Raw genomic sequence first — 13,967 nt, forward strand, 5'->3', positions numbered from 1 at the left:
TTTCCTTTTCTTATTGTTCAAAATCCTATAAACTAGTCTTATAATAAGGATGAAAGGCACAGTAGAACTGCAGTCATGTGGAATTTATGTTTACCAACAATAACCCTGATTGGAGGCTGGAATCATTTATTATATAATTTGGGGGATTATTTTAAGATTACTAAAGTAATCATTTGGAGTAGCATTTTAAAAGCTGATTTGTATTAATATAGAGTGAGAAACAATGACACTCAGAAGTACATTTTAATGAAGGAAATTTGATATTTGTTCTCAAGAATTTCTTGGCATTGATTTCAGGCTTCTTGACTGTCAGGGAAACTGAGGCATAAGGATTGCTGTGAATTTCAGTCTGCACAGCATGGTTTCAGGCTAGCACAGGCCAAGGAGCAAGGAAGGCCCTTTCAAAAAAAAAAAAAAAAAAGATTTCCCTTAGGTTATGAGGTGATTCTGGGGTAGGGAATTTTCACATAGCTTTTGTGGTTGTTATGGCTTTAAGATGTACTAGGTCCATTTTATGTTCCTTTAAACAGCTTATTTAAATAACATTGTTCATATAGTAACACTTGATACATAACTGCTTTGACATATCTGCTTGCTTTTTCTTAGATCTCTAAACAAGAACAGAAGAAAATGGACACATTTGATGGAGGCGTGGCTGAAACTTCTTCCCGACACAGCGGCGCTCAGGACAGTGGAATCGGCAGTGACAGCGTTAAAATCCAGATTGTGCAGATAGAGCAGTGCAGAGGCGCCAGTCAGCACCGCATAGCCCGGCCCTCCCAGCAGTCCTCCATCGTGAAAAACCTCAACTTCATTCCCTTCGACATCTTTATCACGGCCAGTAGGATCTCACTCATGACCTATTCCTCGGTGCCCTTACCCAAGTCCGCAGTACCAGAACAGAAGGAGGACGGGACCATAGGCAAGAATTCCCTAAACCTCCCAGAAGATGATGCTGACGTAGCTAAGCCTAACCAGGCATGCATCTCCATGGTGACTGCTGAAGATCTCTTAAGTGGTAGCAATTTTTTTCCTTCAGGAAAAAAAATAAGGGTTCTCTCCCTTGAAAGCCTGCATGCATCCACACGGTCATCTGCTAGACAAGCACCTGGTGTCATTGTTGTCAGGCAGCCTGGCCGAAGAGGAACCGGCGACATAGAGCTCCATCCGTTTCTCTACTTGATTGTCTCCCAGCCTTCCTTGCTTCTGAGTTGTCATCACAGGAAACAGAGAGTGGAAATGTCCATCTTTGACGCTGTGCTGAAAGGTGTGGCCCCTGATTACAAGTGTGCAGGTAAGAGGCTTGGGATATACTTGAGGGTCGCTCGCACTGCTAGGTATAGGGTTAGTTCCAGTTTCAAGATGATCAGACATGCTTCCTCTTCACAGAGTATGGTAAATACATGTCTGCAACTGACTTGAGTTTAAAAAAAGTTGGGAAAATGTATATTTACCATTAGTATTCTCATCGCGCCCCTGAATATTTCATCATTTTCCTCAATAATTTAATGACATGGGCTCTTTCTTGGCTGTAGAAGTACTTACAGTGTCTAGTGTTTGGGAGTCATAGCAGTTTTTACTGGTAACAGTCCATAGGTAGGGCATCCACATTAGTACAGTTGCTTAAGAAAAGAAGAATAAAAGGTTTATTGTTTATTGTTCATCTTACTACAGTTGAATAAGTTTACATGCAATCAAGAAAGACTATCAAAGTGTAGAATACGAAGACGTGTATACCTTTTATGAAAAAGTTTATTAATGGTATTGACTAGTCACAGCCCCTATCATGCCTTCCTTATATATGGACAGCATTTATATAGTATCATGTTATAATAACCACATATTATTATATAGAACTTCTGAAATTCTTTGTATCTAGGAACATGAGCTGTTCAGAGTTAAGATGTATGAGCACTGAATAATGAGAGCCAGTGGAAATGGAACCGAACACAATGTAAGAGACCCTTTTCCTAATATAGAGTTGGAGATTTGGCAGCAAGCCAGAGTTGAGTGTCTAGGTCTGTGAGTCAAGACTTGAAGAAGAACCTAGCAAGCACATGAGAGTTTGACACCTAACAGATGGCGGCCAACAGTGAGACATCTGGAGAACTGAGCTGTCTGAAAGTCAGACTGGTTAATTCTTCTCATTAGAGAAGCCATTGAGCTATATTCTTGTTGATACAACAAACACAGTTTAGGAAAGGAAGGGCTTTAGGCGCATCGCTTGAGGGGATACATGCAGTCAGTCCATCATAGCAACCTGGCTTGGCAGCCCAGACATGAGGTGGTGGTCATGTTGTGTCCCCAGTCAAAGCACACAGATGGATGCTGGTACTCCGTGTGCTTTCTCCCTTCCCCTTTTCTTCTTTTTCCCATTTTACTTTTGAAATCCCACTCTAGCCTTGGGGTGGTACCTCTCCTATTCAGGTGGATCTTCCCTTCTCAGGTAAATCATTGGAATGTCCTCACAGTAAAACCCAGAGGTGTGTTTCCCAGGGGATTCCAAGTCCATTCGAGTTGACAATGAAGATGAAATGTCACAACCATTTCACACAGCACATTACTGGAAAACAGACAGCAAGGCTAAGGATGAAGACTCAGGCCAAGGGTGTAGAAAAGGCTCTTTCCAAGACTGCTTCCTGGTCTCTCCTGTAGTCCTCTGTCGAATAGTATCAAGCTGGCAGCTCATACTAGACATCTGAAGGACAACTGTTCACCTCTAAAGAACTATTAAACCACTGACAATTTAAATCAACCTTGCTGAGTATTTATACTCTGGGTATTGGTAAATGCCATCAAAATAGGTCTGCTATTCTGGGAATTATTTGTTATCATTAACTGGCAACTCCTGTCTTCCTTCTTCAAACATTCTCATCATGAGTCCCTGTGATATAATAGGTATATTACATCTAATTCAAGGCACTGGAGAGCTCAGGACTTACATTTTTATCTGAGGACTTCTGCCTACTTAACTGATGCTTCTTTACAGTTCGAATTAGGATTGTTTGGAACTTGGTACAGAGTAGAATAGCAAATCTTAATTCCCATCACTTCCTCAAAGTCACTTAACTACAGTCTCTTATGTACGTAGGCATCTTCAGTGGTTCTGCTGAGGGATAAATGGGAAAGACAGGGAAGAATGGGGGCAGGCAGGAGCTGATAGGAACATCTCTAGCATCTTCCCAAACTTGAACTGTAGATAGCCAAAATCACAGCTCATATTCTGTATGCAGAGTCTTCTTCTATATGCTTGTTCATTCCAGGCTTCCCTGACCTGAAATAGTCACACAGAAACTATATTAATTGCAATCCTATTTGGCCAATAGGCTAAACGTATTTCTAGTTAGCACTTACATCTTAAATTAACCCATTTTTATTGATCTGTGTATTGTCACATGGTTGTGGCCTACTGGTAAGGTTCTGACAGGCATCAGGCGTGTCTCCTGCAGTGGCTCCATGTCTTCTCTGTGACTCCACCTACTCTCTTTATATATCTTTTCCAGCCTGACTATATTCTGCTAAGCCATTGGCCAAAAGCAGCTTCTTTATTCATCAGTGGCAATAAAACATATTTATAGCATACAGAGGGGAATCCCACCACATCAACACTCTTTACTTACTTCAAGCTCCTATGGGTATGCTGTGAGTGTGTGTGTATGCATGCATGCACGTGCGCGCACACACATATGAGGCAAGCAAATAGTCCATAGTAACAATTGGAAACTGCCAATGATGGGTTATACTTTTTCAAAAATATAGAAATAGGTTTGACTTAATCTATTTTATTAGTATATTTCTAAACCATATGTCTATGTCTTTTTGTCTAAATTTGTATTCAAGGTTATAAGAGCTGACAGCAAAGAAACATATTTGGATGATAATATCTTCTTAGAATAAAGAATAAGGAAAGATTAAGGTATATCTTTCATGGGTTGGAGGTAAGGTGTAGGACCCAATCACAGTGGAGAAGCTAGAGAAAATATCATGGGCCTGTGTTTGTGTGTAATGACCCTCTGGAGCTAGTCACCCTTACATGATCCAAATACAGCAATTCTTGATTATAGCCCAGTACTACTAGTGTAGTATATACTTTACAACATCATGTTTTTTAAAAGTTAGTCTAGCACTTTGAGGAAATGTGTTAGAAAACCAAAACTGCAAGTAGTTAAAATACAATGGCTATTAAAAAACAACTGTAACTGTCACTGGGTACTCCACCAAGAATTGTCCTATTTTAATACATTCTTTCATTTCACCCTAATAATAACAACTCTGTGAGGAATCTTATGTTTCTTATTACGGATGGAGGAACTAGGAAAGGAAAGTTTAGAGAAGTAATTGCCCAGAGTCACAGCTGTGGTGAGAACAGCTACAGCCTGAGGAGAGCTGTGAAGCCATTATCTCCTCCGGACTCCTTCCACACAGATTGTACAAATGGTTCCCCCATTTGTCTGTTAAACGTGTCCAGTTATGTGACTATCTAATACAGCCTGTCTTCACAATATAACAAATCTGCCTTCACATTCTGGTGCTATTATAGGATGTAGAATTATCTGATAGGACAGTTGTGATGAAAAGAGATAATTGTCAATATTCTAAGGTACTAATCCTAATATTTTCTAGCATTAAGTCTAGTACATAAGCAGCCCTAATAAATGTTTATTATTACTGATTTCATCACTGTTGTGTGGCAGAAAGATTACTAAGCTTGGAAACAGAACGCTGGACTTTCATTATCAGCCCTGCCATGAGCTGGCATCTGTCCCGTGCAGGCTCTTCACTTCTTGTGTTTCACTTCCTCATCTTCTAAATGGGATTTTACAAATGCTGTCAACAAGGACAATTGATTCCAGTCTATAGTTTCATCTTTCTACCTTTTCAAAGCTATAATCGATAATTAATCCATACTGCTTTAGTAGAAAGCCTCAAAAATGTTGGGTTAAAATCTGTAGGCAAGCAGTGGACCAGTTTAATAGCCCCGTTGACTTTTGAAGATACAGATTTTCTTTGATACACAAGAAAACACTAGTTTTCTCAGTGTTTTAAAGACTTTTTACTAAATATTACTGAAATTGTCATTCAAAACTGGACTTTGGAAAGTTGAGCTGGTCCACTTGGATGAACTGATCAGCTCTTGTTACCAATTTAGTCATCAGAACAGAGTGAGGCGCTTCCCCACCTTCCTAAAAGAAACCCGTTCCACGTGCATTGAATGCAGTCATCCTAAGGCAGAATTTTACACATAAAAACCGCGCATGGCTATTCTATTACCGTTCATGGGGATGAAGGGAGGGAGGAATGAAATGGAAGTGGCTGACTCTGGGCTTGAGTTGTAAGGTCAAGAGTTCTTATCTAAAGTGGATTGGTAGAAGGAAGCTAGCCTTCCAAAAAAAAGTTTAGGAGAAAATTTCAAAAGCAGCAGACGTTAAATTCAGAGAAAAAGCAGGTTGTGTCTTTCTACATTGTTCATATTTTTTGATATTTAAATGAAGATTTTACTGAAGTAATAGCCAAGCAGTAGTGAATTTAGCATGTATGTATATGCTGGTTGGGAAGAGTGGACTTGGCTGAGGAATTTTTTTCATGAACCAGGCCTTTGGGCACGTCTCTGGATGCAGTTTCTTGATTGATAATTGATATAGCACACCCTCTCGCATTGTGGATGATTCTACCTGTGAGCAGAGAGGCCTTGACTGAACAGTCCTACAGATAGTGTTCTCTGGGGTCCCTGCTGAAGTTCCTGCCTTGGGTTCCTGGCTGCACTCCGTCCTTGCTTCCCTCAGTTATGGACATAACCTGTTTCTTCCTGTGGTGCTTATGTCATGGGGTTTACCACCACAACAGAAAGCAGACTAGAACAATATGCTTCTCAATGGCTTTATTAAATCAATGTTTTGAACAAACTACAGTTCTTAAGGAGTTATTATTTGGGTTTAGAGAATCATTTTTGTATTTATTTAATTAGTTTTTAACTAAACACATTTATTATAATTGTTTATTGATTTCCATGATGGTCATAAGCCACTACTGCAAATACTGTTGTATATCATATATATTTATATTTATATATCCTCTATAGGAGGGTCCTGTGGAGCAAAGAATTTTGTTTCCCTCGTTTAAAGGGCACATTATGTATAGAGAATAATCTTTAAGAAGATAAAAATAAATGATTTATTTAAGAATCTTTAGTGTTTAGTTTTTGTCAACCTGACACAAGCATAAATTTTCTAAGAGGCCTCAGCTGAGAAAACACCTTCATCAGATTGGCCTGTGGGCAAGACTGTGGGGTGTTTCATTGATTAATGGTCCATGTGTGAAGACTTAGCCTACTGTGATGACACCCGTAGGCAGGTGTCTTGAGTTGTCTAAGAAACCAATCCAGTAAGCAGCACCCTTCCATGGTCTCTGCTTTTTTCTGCCTTCGAGTTCCAGTTGGACTGACCCTCAGGATAAACTGGAAGTTGGAAGCTGAAATCTACCCTTTTCTCCCCACGTAGCTTTTGGTCATGGTTGTATATCAGGAGGCAAACTTATAAAACAAAATTAGCATTATCGAAGACTTTATTTAACTCATGATGTGACATCTAATTCATTTTATTCATTAATTTGTGTTAAAAAGGCAAAACAATCCATGCCAGGGTCCTAGTCATCGTAGACAATAGGCGTCTAGAGTTCAAACTGTTGCCACATGAAATCACTCCTGGAAGGTGGGAAGACTTCATTCTCTGCCATATAGAGGTCCTGATAATGAGGACTGATGCTGCAGTGGTGAGACTCTGGTGAACATTTGTGGGACGTGCCGTTGTATCTCAAAGTAAGTTTAGTAAACTCATCAGTGCAGTTTTTGGAACTGTCTCTCTTCCTCTACTTAACGCCTCAGGCCTCGTCCCTCCCTGTGCTCTCACTCTGCTCGTTTATGAAACAGATGCAGATTCTTGGAAACCTGTAGCAAGGGAAGCCTAGCTTCTGCCTTCAGCTATCTCATGGGATGAGGTGTGACCTTTGAATGACCTCAGACACTTTAGAAACGCTGTGTCAGACAGCCTGATACAGAGGTTTCTCTAATTTTATTAGTGGTAGATTAGGCTTTCCTTCCACCCTCCATGGGTTCTAATGAGAAGTCTGTGTTTATTGACGTCAGTTTCTAAATCCATAACCAGTGTTTCTCTGTAACTGTTGTCATGACCTTGTTTCTTCTCCATGCTGATGATCGTGTGTTTGAACCTGCCTTCTTTGAATTTATTCATTTTTAGGTTCTGTGAGCTTCTTGATTCTGTAAAATGGGTTTTTGGTTTGTTTCTTTTAAATGTAAGGCCTTGGAGACATCATTTATTCAAAATTGTTTACACCATTCTCTCTGCCCCTCTTGTGCTCCGTTGTTACATTTAATCCTGTGCAGCAGAGCTCTTAATCCCATCCAGCCTCTACCCACGTGATCGGATAGCTTTTATCTGACTTACTCAGTGTTTGCCTTCCCTGTTGAAAACTTGTATATTTCTACCCATCTCAGGTATGTGTATATTGGTCTTATTATACTTACTAAGTGTAATAGTGATTTAAAATCTTAAATGCCATTGTTGCTGCCACTATAGCTTAGCCACCATCTTCTGCACAGGCACACACACACACACACACACTGGCTCTCAGCACAGTTAAGAAAAAGGCTACAAGGTTCCTGAAATCACAGGGACCTTAATCCCCAGGAGTTTGTATGCTGTTTGATTATCTGTTTCCCATAGCTGTGCACACAGCTCAAGGCTCACTCTCAAAACAAAGATAAGGACAAAACAAACTCAGAAACTCACAGCAGCATGAGTCATAGCCTTTTTAATTTGTGTTGTTCTTACTTTTCAGAATGTCTAAAAGTGCGTGTGTGTGCACGCTTGTATGTGTGCATGTGTGTGTATCTGCACGTGTGAGCACGCGTGTGTGTGTACAATATGTGTTAGGACTGGTGCTCTCCAGAACTTAGCATGTGATTTCCTGTGGCACTCATGTCACTGTCCTGTGAGCGTGGTCATTTGAGTAGATGGACATGGTGGTCACTGCTCCTAGGAAATCGTCAGCAGTAGCCCAAGCTCCATGCACACATGTGTATGTATTTTATATCCTATATATATATATATTTTTTTTTTTTTGAGAAAGGGTCTGGGGATGTGTAGCCCAAGCTTACCTGAAGCGTGCCATCTCCTGCCACCTCCTCTCAAGAGCTCGTAATCAGCTATATACCACCACACCTGGCATAAATTTACATATATATATAAATATATATATATACATGAAATATAAATTTTGTTAGATTTTAACGAGAACATGTGCCAGGTAAAATCTACTACTCATCTACATCTGATTAAAAACATGAAGTGAGAAGGAAAGCGTGACAGTTGTTATCTTGACCGTGTGGTTTCCAGTCTGCATGACTCAGTGATCCCAGCTGTGCCAGTTATATCAGCGAGTCCGTGCGACGCTAGGTCTCACCTCCTTATCCTGAAACCTGGGAGTTTAAAGACCAGTTATATCAGCGAGTCCATGCGACGCTAGGTCTCACCTCCTTATCCTGAAACCTGGGAGTTTAAAGACCAGTTATATCAGCGAGTCCATGCGACGCTAGGTCTCACCTCCTTATTCTGAAACCTGGGAGTTTAAAGACTAGCTCACCAGCTTGAGTTCATTTTTGACAATTAATAATAATAAATTACAAATGATTTCCAATATAGTCTATGTAAATAATAATCTGTAAGTCAACAAGTTTTTAAATAGTAAAGTAATATGCTGTTGGCCTTTTTCATGCCCGGCCCTCCTGGAGCAGGAATGAGGTCTCTGCCAATACCTTTATGTATAGCAGCTGTATTATTGGCAATTCTCATTTAAATAAAGATGTACGTAGTTGTTTTCAATATAATCATATTAATTGTGTTTATAAATATTTTAAATGGTATTTGTTTTGTTTAAGTAATGAAGACCAGATTTTAATTAGCCTCATAACTTGACAGTGTAGCCTAAGGCAACTTCAAAATGTCATTTTCCTTATTTGTTTGATTTTGTTGTTGTTGTTTTTGGTATGTTTGTTTGCTTTTGAAGAAATAACTGTACCATCTGGTCATTTGTGGAGAAATTCAGCCATTCTAAGGAGAATTAACCAACGCTGTACTTCCTAGTACATAGCACAGGATCTTACTTCTCAGGCCAAATGAAATCACAATTCCTTTGCCCACTCAGGATTTGTATACTGATAATAACTTTTCAAATATAAGAAAGAATAAAATAGAAAATTTAAAAGTTTTTGGAAAGTATCATACTGAGAAAAGGCAAGTCATAACACACTTTGTTGGATGGTAACAGTAAAGACACAGTGTATTACACTGGATATTTTTCTGTATTTTAAAACGCTGTAGGTCCACTGAAGAGACAGGCATTGAACAGAACCCAGTGAGAGCTCTAGATTTAGAGATAATCGGGACTGAGTTCTAATCCAAGCTGTTTTTTATAGCCATATGTATTAAGCAAGTTAATCTTAATCTCTAAACTTTTATTTCTCTACCTGTGACATGGGGAGGGCACTGGTCAGGAGAAACAGACAGTGTACATATTCTGTTCTTGGTTCATTGTGTGGCATAGGTTAACACATGGTAATGTTATTGCAGTTGATTTTATTTTATATTGCTACCTTCAAGCCTACTTAGAATAGTAATTGTAGTCGGCTAAAAATATTCACATGTCTCAATGTCATGAAATATGCAACAGGGAATGTTTCAGTCACATCGGGTGGCTGTGTCACCCTTTCATAGGACTGAAAAACATGTACCAAGGACATTTCAGCAAACCAACAGTTGAAAAACCATAAACTAGTTTCTTACACCTCCTAAATCATATCTTGATTTCATTGAGTCATATGGCGTTATGAATTGCATGTGTCTTTAGGATATAAGGTTGTTAATGTTCCTGCAAGGCTGAGGATGAACCTGTGTGTCGTAAGCATCACAACTTGAACCTTTATCTGAAATTGTAGCTTCTGGGAACATTCCTTGCCGTCTATAACATGAAGTGAAACCAATTCACAAGGCAGCTGAGTAGGTTGCTTAAATGCATGGCTCAGGGAGGAAGGTAATGAGAAGAGTAAGTGAGAAGGACCCAGTCTTTGAGGAGGATTACGGATACATGTTGATACATATTGCAGGAGAGAAAATCACAAGACTTGACTTTTTAGCTTAGTTCTCATGCCCAGTCTCTTTCATGCAGTAACTAATTTTTTGATGATATAAATGACTTTATCTATAAAAATGATGCCACAATGTCTGCTCTGTACACTTTTGTACATTTTAATGGTACTGAGCCCTCTGCTTAGAACAGGGATGTTTACAGTTAGAATTAAGTTCATCTTCCTTGGATGTATGGCTACTTCTTATTAAATAGGAGAGCAAGTATCTGTTTTAAGTTGCCCTGAATTTTAATCAAATGTTATCCTATAAAATATTTGAAAATCACGCTATAATTTAACATGAAAACAACCAAATAGGAAAGAGATTTAGAATATCAAAGAACAATGCAAAATAAAATATAAAGTCAAAAGAAATGCATTGAATTGTTATTGTACACATTACCCTCTGGTTACCATCACAAAGTAGAACCCAACTTCCTTGTAGCAGGATATGGAAGGCTTACTTCTAGAAGTGAGAACAGGACAGTTGATCCCGTCCCTCTCTCGTTGTGTAGGACACAGAGCAGGTGAGCAGATGAGCACTTTTGTGCTGATGCTGGAGAACAAAGTGTGCCGCCGCTCGCCTGGGCTCTCCTGCAGTCCAGAACTGGTTCCTGGTTCTTCTCAGACCTTGAATCATAATGACATATTCTGGACCTCAGTTCCTTCACAATTTAATTTTCAGTTAGTATAGGGACCTAATAGACTACATTTGATTCTGTGGCTTTTTTTTTAAACAAAGAAAAGCTAGCTATTTAAACTTTGAATCATAAAATAAATAAGGAAAAGCATAAAAGTTTATATATTTGTTTTCCTGGCCTCTCATTGCAGGGCCTTGTGTTCCCTCCACTGTACACAGGAAAGCCCGATGCAGCTGGCTCACAGTGGTCTTCCTTGGTGTTTCTCCATCTCAAGTTTCATACAGAGACACTGAATCCAGTGTATAGGTCCTCCACAATGCTTCCCATTAAATTATCTACAAGCTCTGTCATAAGTAAACATTAGTTTTTAGAAGATTTATTTGTGAGCCACCATATAGTGTTGATCTCTGCTGTTAGAAGACTGTATTCTTTAGAAGCAATCTTTAGGTCAGGCCTGCGGAGTGGAGGTGCCTGTGGCTGAGCCCAGGCATAATGTGTACTTCAGCTACTATGTCCATGGGCCGCCCCTTGGGCAGTTATGGTAATGGCCAGCAAAAGAGGCTGACTGTCCCCAGACAAATCATCCTGTCTCCCTGATCGTTAACTTCTCTGCTGAAGTCACCTTTTGATGAACATTTGCATGGGACGCGAGCATCTTCACATCCTTTGCCCACAGGGATAGGTCTGTCCACCTATCTCTAACGTGTACCAATCAATGTACTTACAGTCACACGGCCTGCTCAGAAACCTTCCCTCTGGAAAGTACAGCAATGGGACTAGTTTTTAAAACAATGAGTACAATAAACTTCCGGCTTCCAGGAAGTTGAACCATGCACTTCCTTTGAGCTATTTTGAGTTTTGCTTTCCAGTGGGTCTTGTTACTGTGCCCGCACCAATAAGTAGATGGGTTTCAGTTCGTTGTCGTTAGTTACTCTGCCTCTTAGATCACCTTATTTGCTGCTCGATTGTTTTCCCTTCAGAGTGAAAATGTCTCCTTCTAGAGATCTCGCTTTTGATGATGTGTCGATAGATGGTACCTTGGGACGAGACACTCAGGGACTGATAGTTACACGGCTCCTGCAAACTAAGTTGAGTCTTCCAGCAAAAGGAGTCACCATGCTCTCCCCAGCCTTGCCTGCTGTGTCTGGAGGAGAGAACAGTGTCCCGTTCCTCTGCAGTGGGGCTACTCTACCTAGTCCCCTGCTTCACATTCTGCAGTCATGAAAGGGAAGCACGCACTGGCTTGTGTTTGATCTTTACCACATACATTGAACGTCACAGTCAATCGCTTTCGGGATTTTCTTTGAAATAACATAAAGGTTCATATGTGCCAAATTTCATATGGATCACATGATAAGGTCAAGAAACACAAATTCCAAAGCAGGATTTATATGCCCAGTGCACATATGACAGTAATACTATATAACCATATGTTGAATATAATATACTATATGTAAATGCTGTTCTTGAAAGCAAGCCAATCAATAAAGCCTAAAATAAATAATGCTTTAATAACACATTTCAGATAGGCTGAAAATGGGATGAGTGGGTTCTATGGCAAGAACATCTCTATAAAAATGGCATTCAAGGGACATTAAAACACAGAGAATAAAGCAACAGTGAAATTGAAGAAAAATTGAATATTGAAAAGATATTTTTAAAGCCTATTATATGCCAACATACAATAGTCATTTTTATTTAAAGAGTTATGTAAATAAAAAACTATAGATTTCCAAGCCTTTAGAAGCAAGTTCTTTGGCATTACCTGTATCTAAAATATATTCTTAAAGGATATGTAATGCTAAACAGAAAAAAATGAAATATAGAAAATGGAAAACATCAAATTAGAAAGAGTCTAAAGGTATAGTCATAATTAGAACTAATAAAAGGTTGACCAAACTTTATCATCATGGGGAAATGGTTTTTGGGAAGGCTACCGACGGCAACTTCAAAAGCTTAGCCATAAAAATGATTGCGATGTCAGACAAACTCTAAAACAGATCCAATTAACCCCAGAGTAATTCTAATCTGGTTGCATCTTTTGAAAGTGTATGGGCCTCCTTTTTAAGCTGACGAGCTTGCCACTCTTCTCCGTTTCCAGCATTGTGTGTGCGGTGGGAGCCAATCGTCAGCATTCGCTCTTTACCGGCACACAGACCCTGTGACTTAAACGCTGAAAGCATTTTGATCTAGTTCCCGTGTTATCATGCCTTGTGAACTTGGTCTATCTTTTTTGATACACATACACGCGCGCGTGCACACACACACACACACACACACACACACACACACACCGTATGCCTGCAAACACGGGAAGTACTGGAGTTTGTATGCAGCAAGTTAACCATACTTTGATCTTCCTTGTCTGCCAAGAGTCACACACCAAACTGAGATGCTTGTGGTTTCATCAGTGTTTCTCTTCAATTCTGTCACTCAGATCCTGGGAAGACTCTGCCCGAAGCCCTTGACTACAACACCATGTGGCTACAGACAGTGCCTGGAGAAACAGACAGTAAAAGTGGAATTCCACCTTCCCTGGTTACGCTACAAATTAAAGACTTTCTTAATGGACCAGGTATGGAAATAATACTCAGACACCTTATTTTCTGTGTGAAGACAGACACAGGCCCATCGGGTCTGTTGATAAGTTTGACTCTCTTCCCAGATGATGAATAGTTGGCGTATTTTTCAGAAGGTGAGAAGATTAGCCTAAAGAGTCAAGGGCAAATGTGAGTCTGAGGGAGCAGCCAAGTCCTCAGTGACAGAGTTCCTGCCTATCAGGGCATAGTTGCCTGGAAGCTGAAACCTTGTATTTTCTTGTTGCTTTTTCAGAGAAATTAATCTTAATTAATTTCTTTTCTCTTAATGTTCTTCTAAAGGAATTTATGTACTTTTTTGTTCCTCGGTTATCTTACTGCATATGAAGAAAATTATATGGATGATGGATGAGTTTCATGATACATATAAAAGGGAGCCTGCGTAGATGCACACACTCACGTCAAATGCATAAAGAAGGGTTCTGAGGTACAGTAAGCACTTGGCTATAGATCGATAGCTTCGCATCTAATCTTCACATACATGTGAAGAGCCACGGGTTAGCTACTGCTGCTCTGCCTGTTCTGTGAATA

General features: G+C 39.7%; 1 protein-coding gene across 4 annotated transcripts in view; it reads left to right on the forward strand.

The window, feature by feature from the left end:
• Vps13b (vacuolar protein sorting 13 homolog B) overlaps positions 1 to 13,967 on the forward strand; it is a 399,494-nt gene that overhangs the window by 255,739 nt on the left and 129,788 nt on the right. For all 4 annotated transcript variants that reach the window (XM_050163211.1, XM_050163229.1, XM_050163202.1 and 1 more), the window contains exons 34-35: positions 607 to 1,294; positions 13,277 to 13,414. In XM_050163211.1, coding sequence (XP_050019168.1) covers positions 607 to 1,294; positions 13,277 to 13,414 — 826 coding nt within the window. The remainder of the gene's footprint in view (positions 1 to 606; positions 1,295 to 13,276; positions 13,415 to 13,967) is intronic.

The sequence above is a fragment of the Alexandromys fortis genome, unplaced genomic scaffold, assembly GCF_014885135.2.
Source record: "Alexandromys fortis isolate MF-2015 unplaced genomic scaffold, M_Fortis_MF-2015_v1.1 scaffold_17, whole genome shotgun sequence".
Taxonomy (NCBI): Eukaryota; Metazoa; Chordata; class Mammalia; order Rodentia; family Cricetidae; genus Alexandromys; species Alexandromys fortis.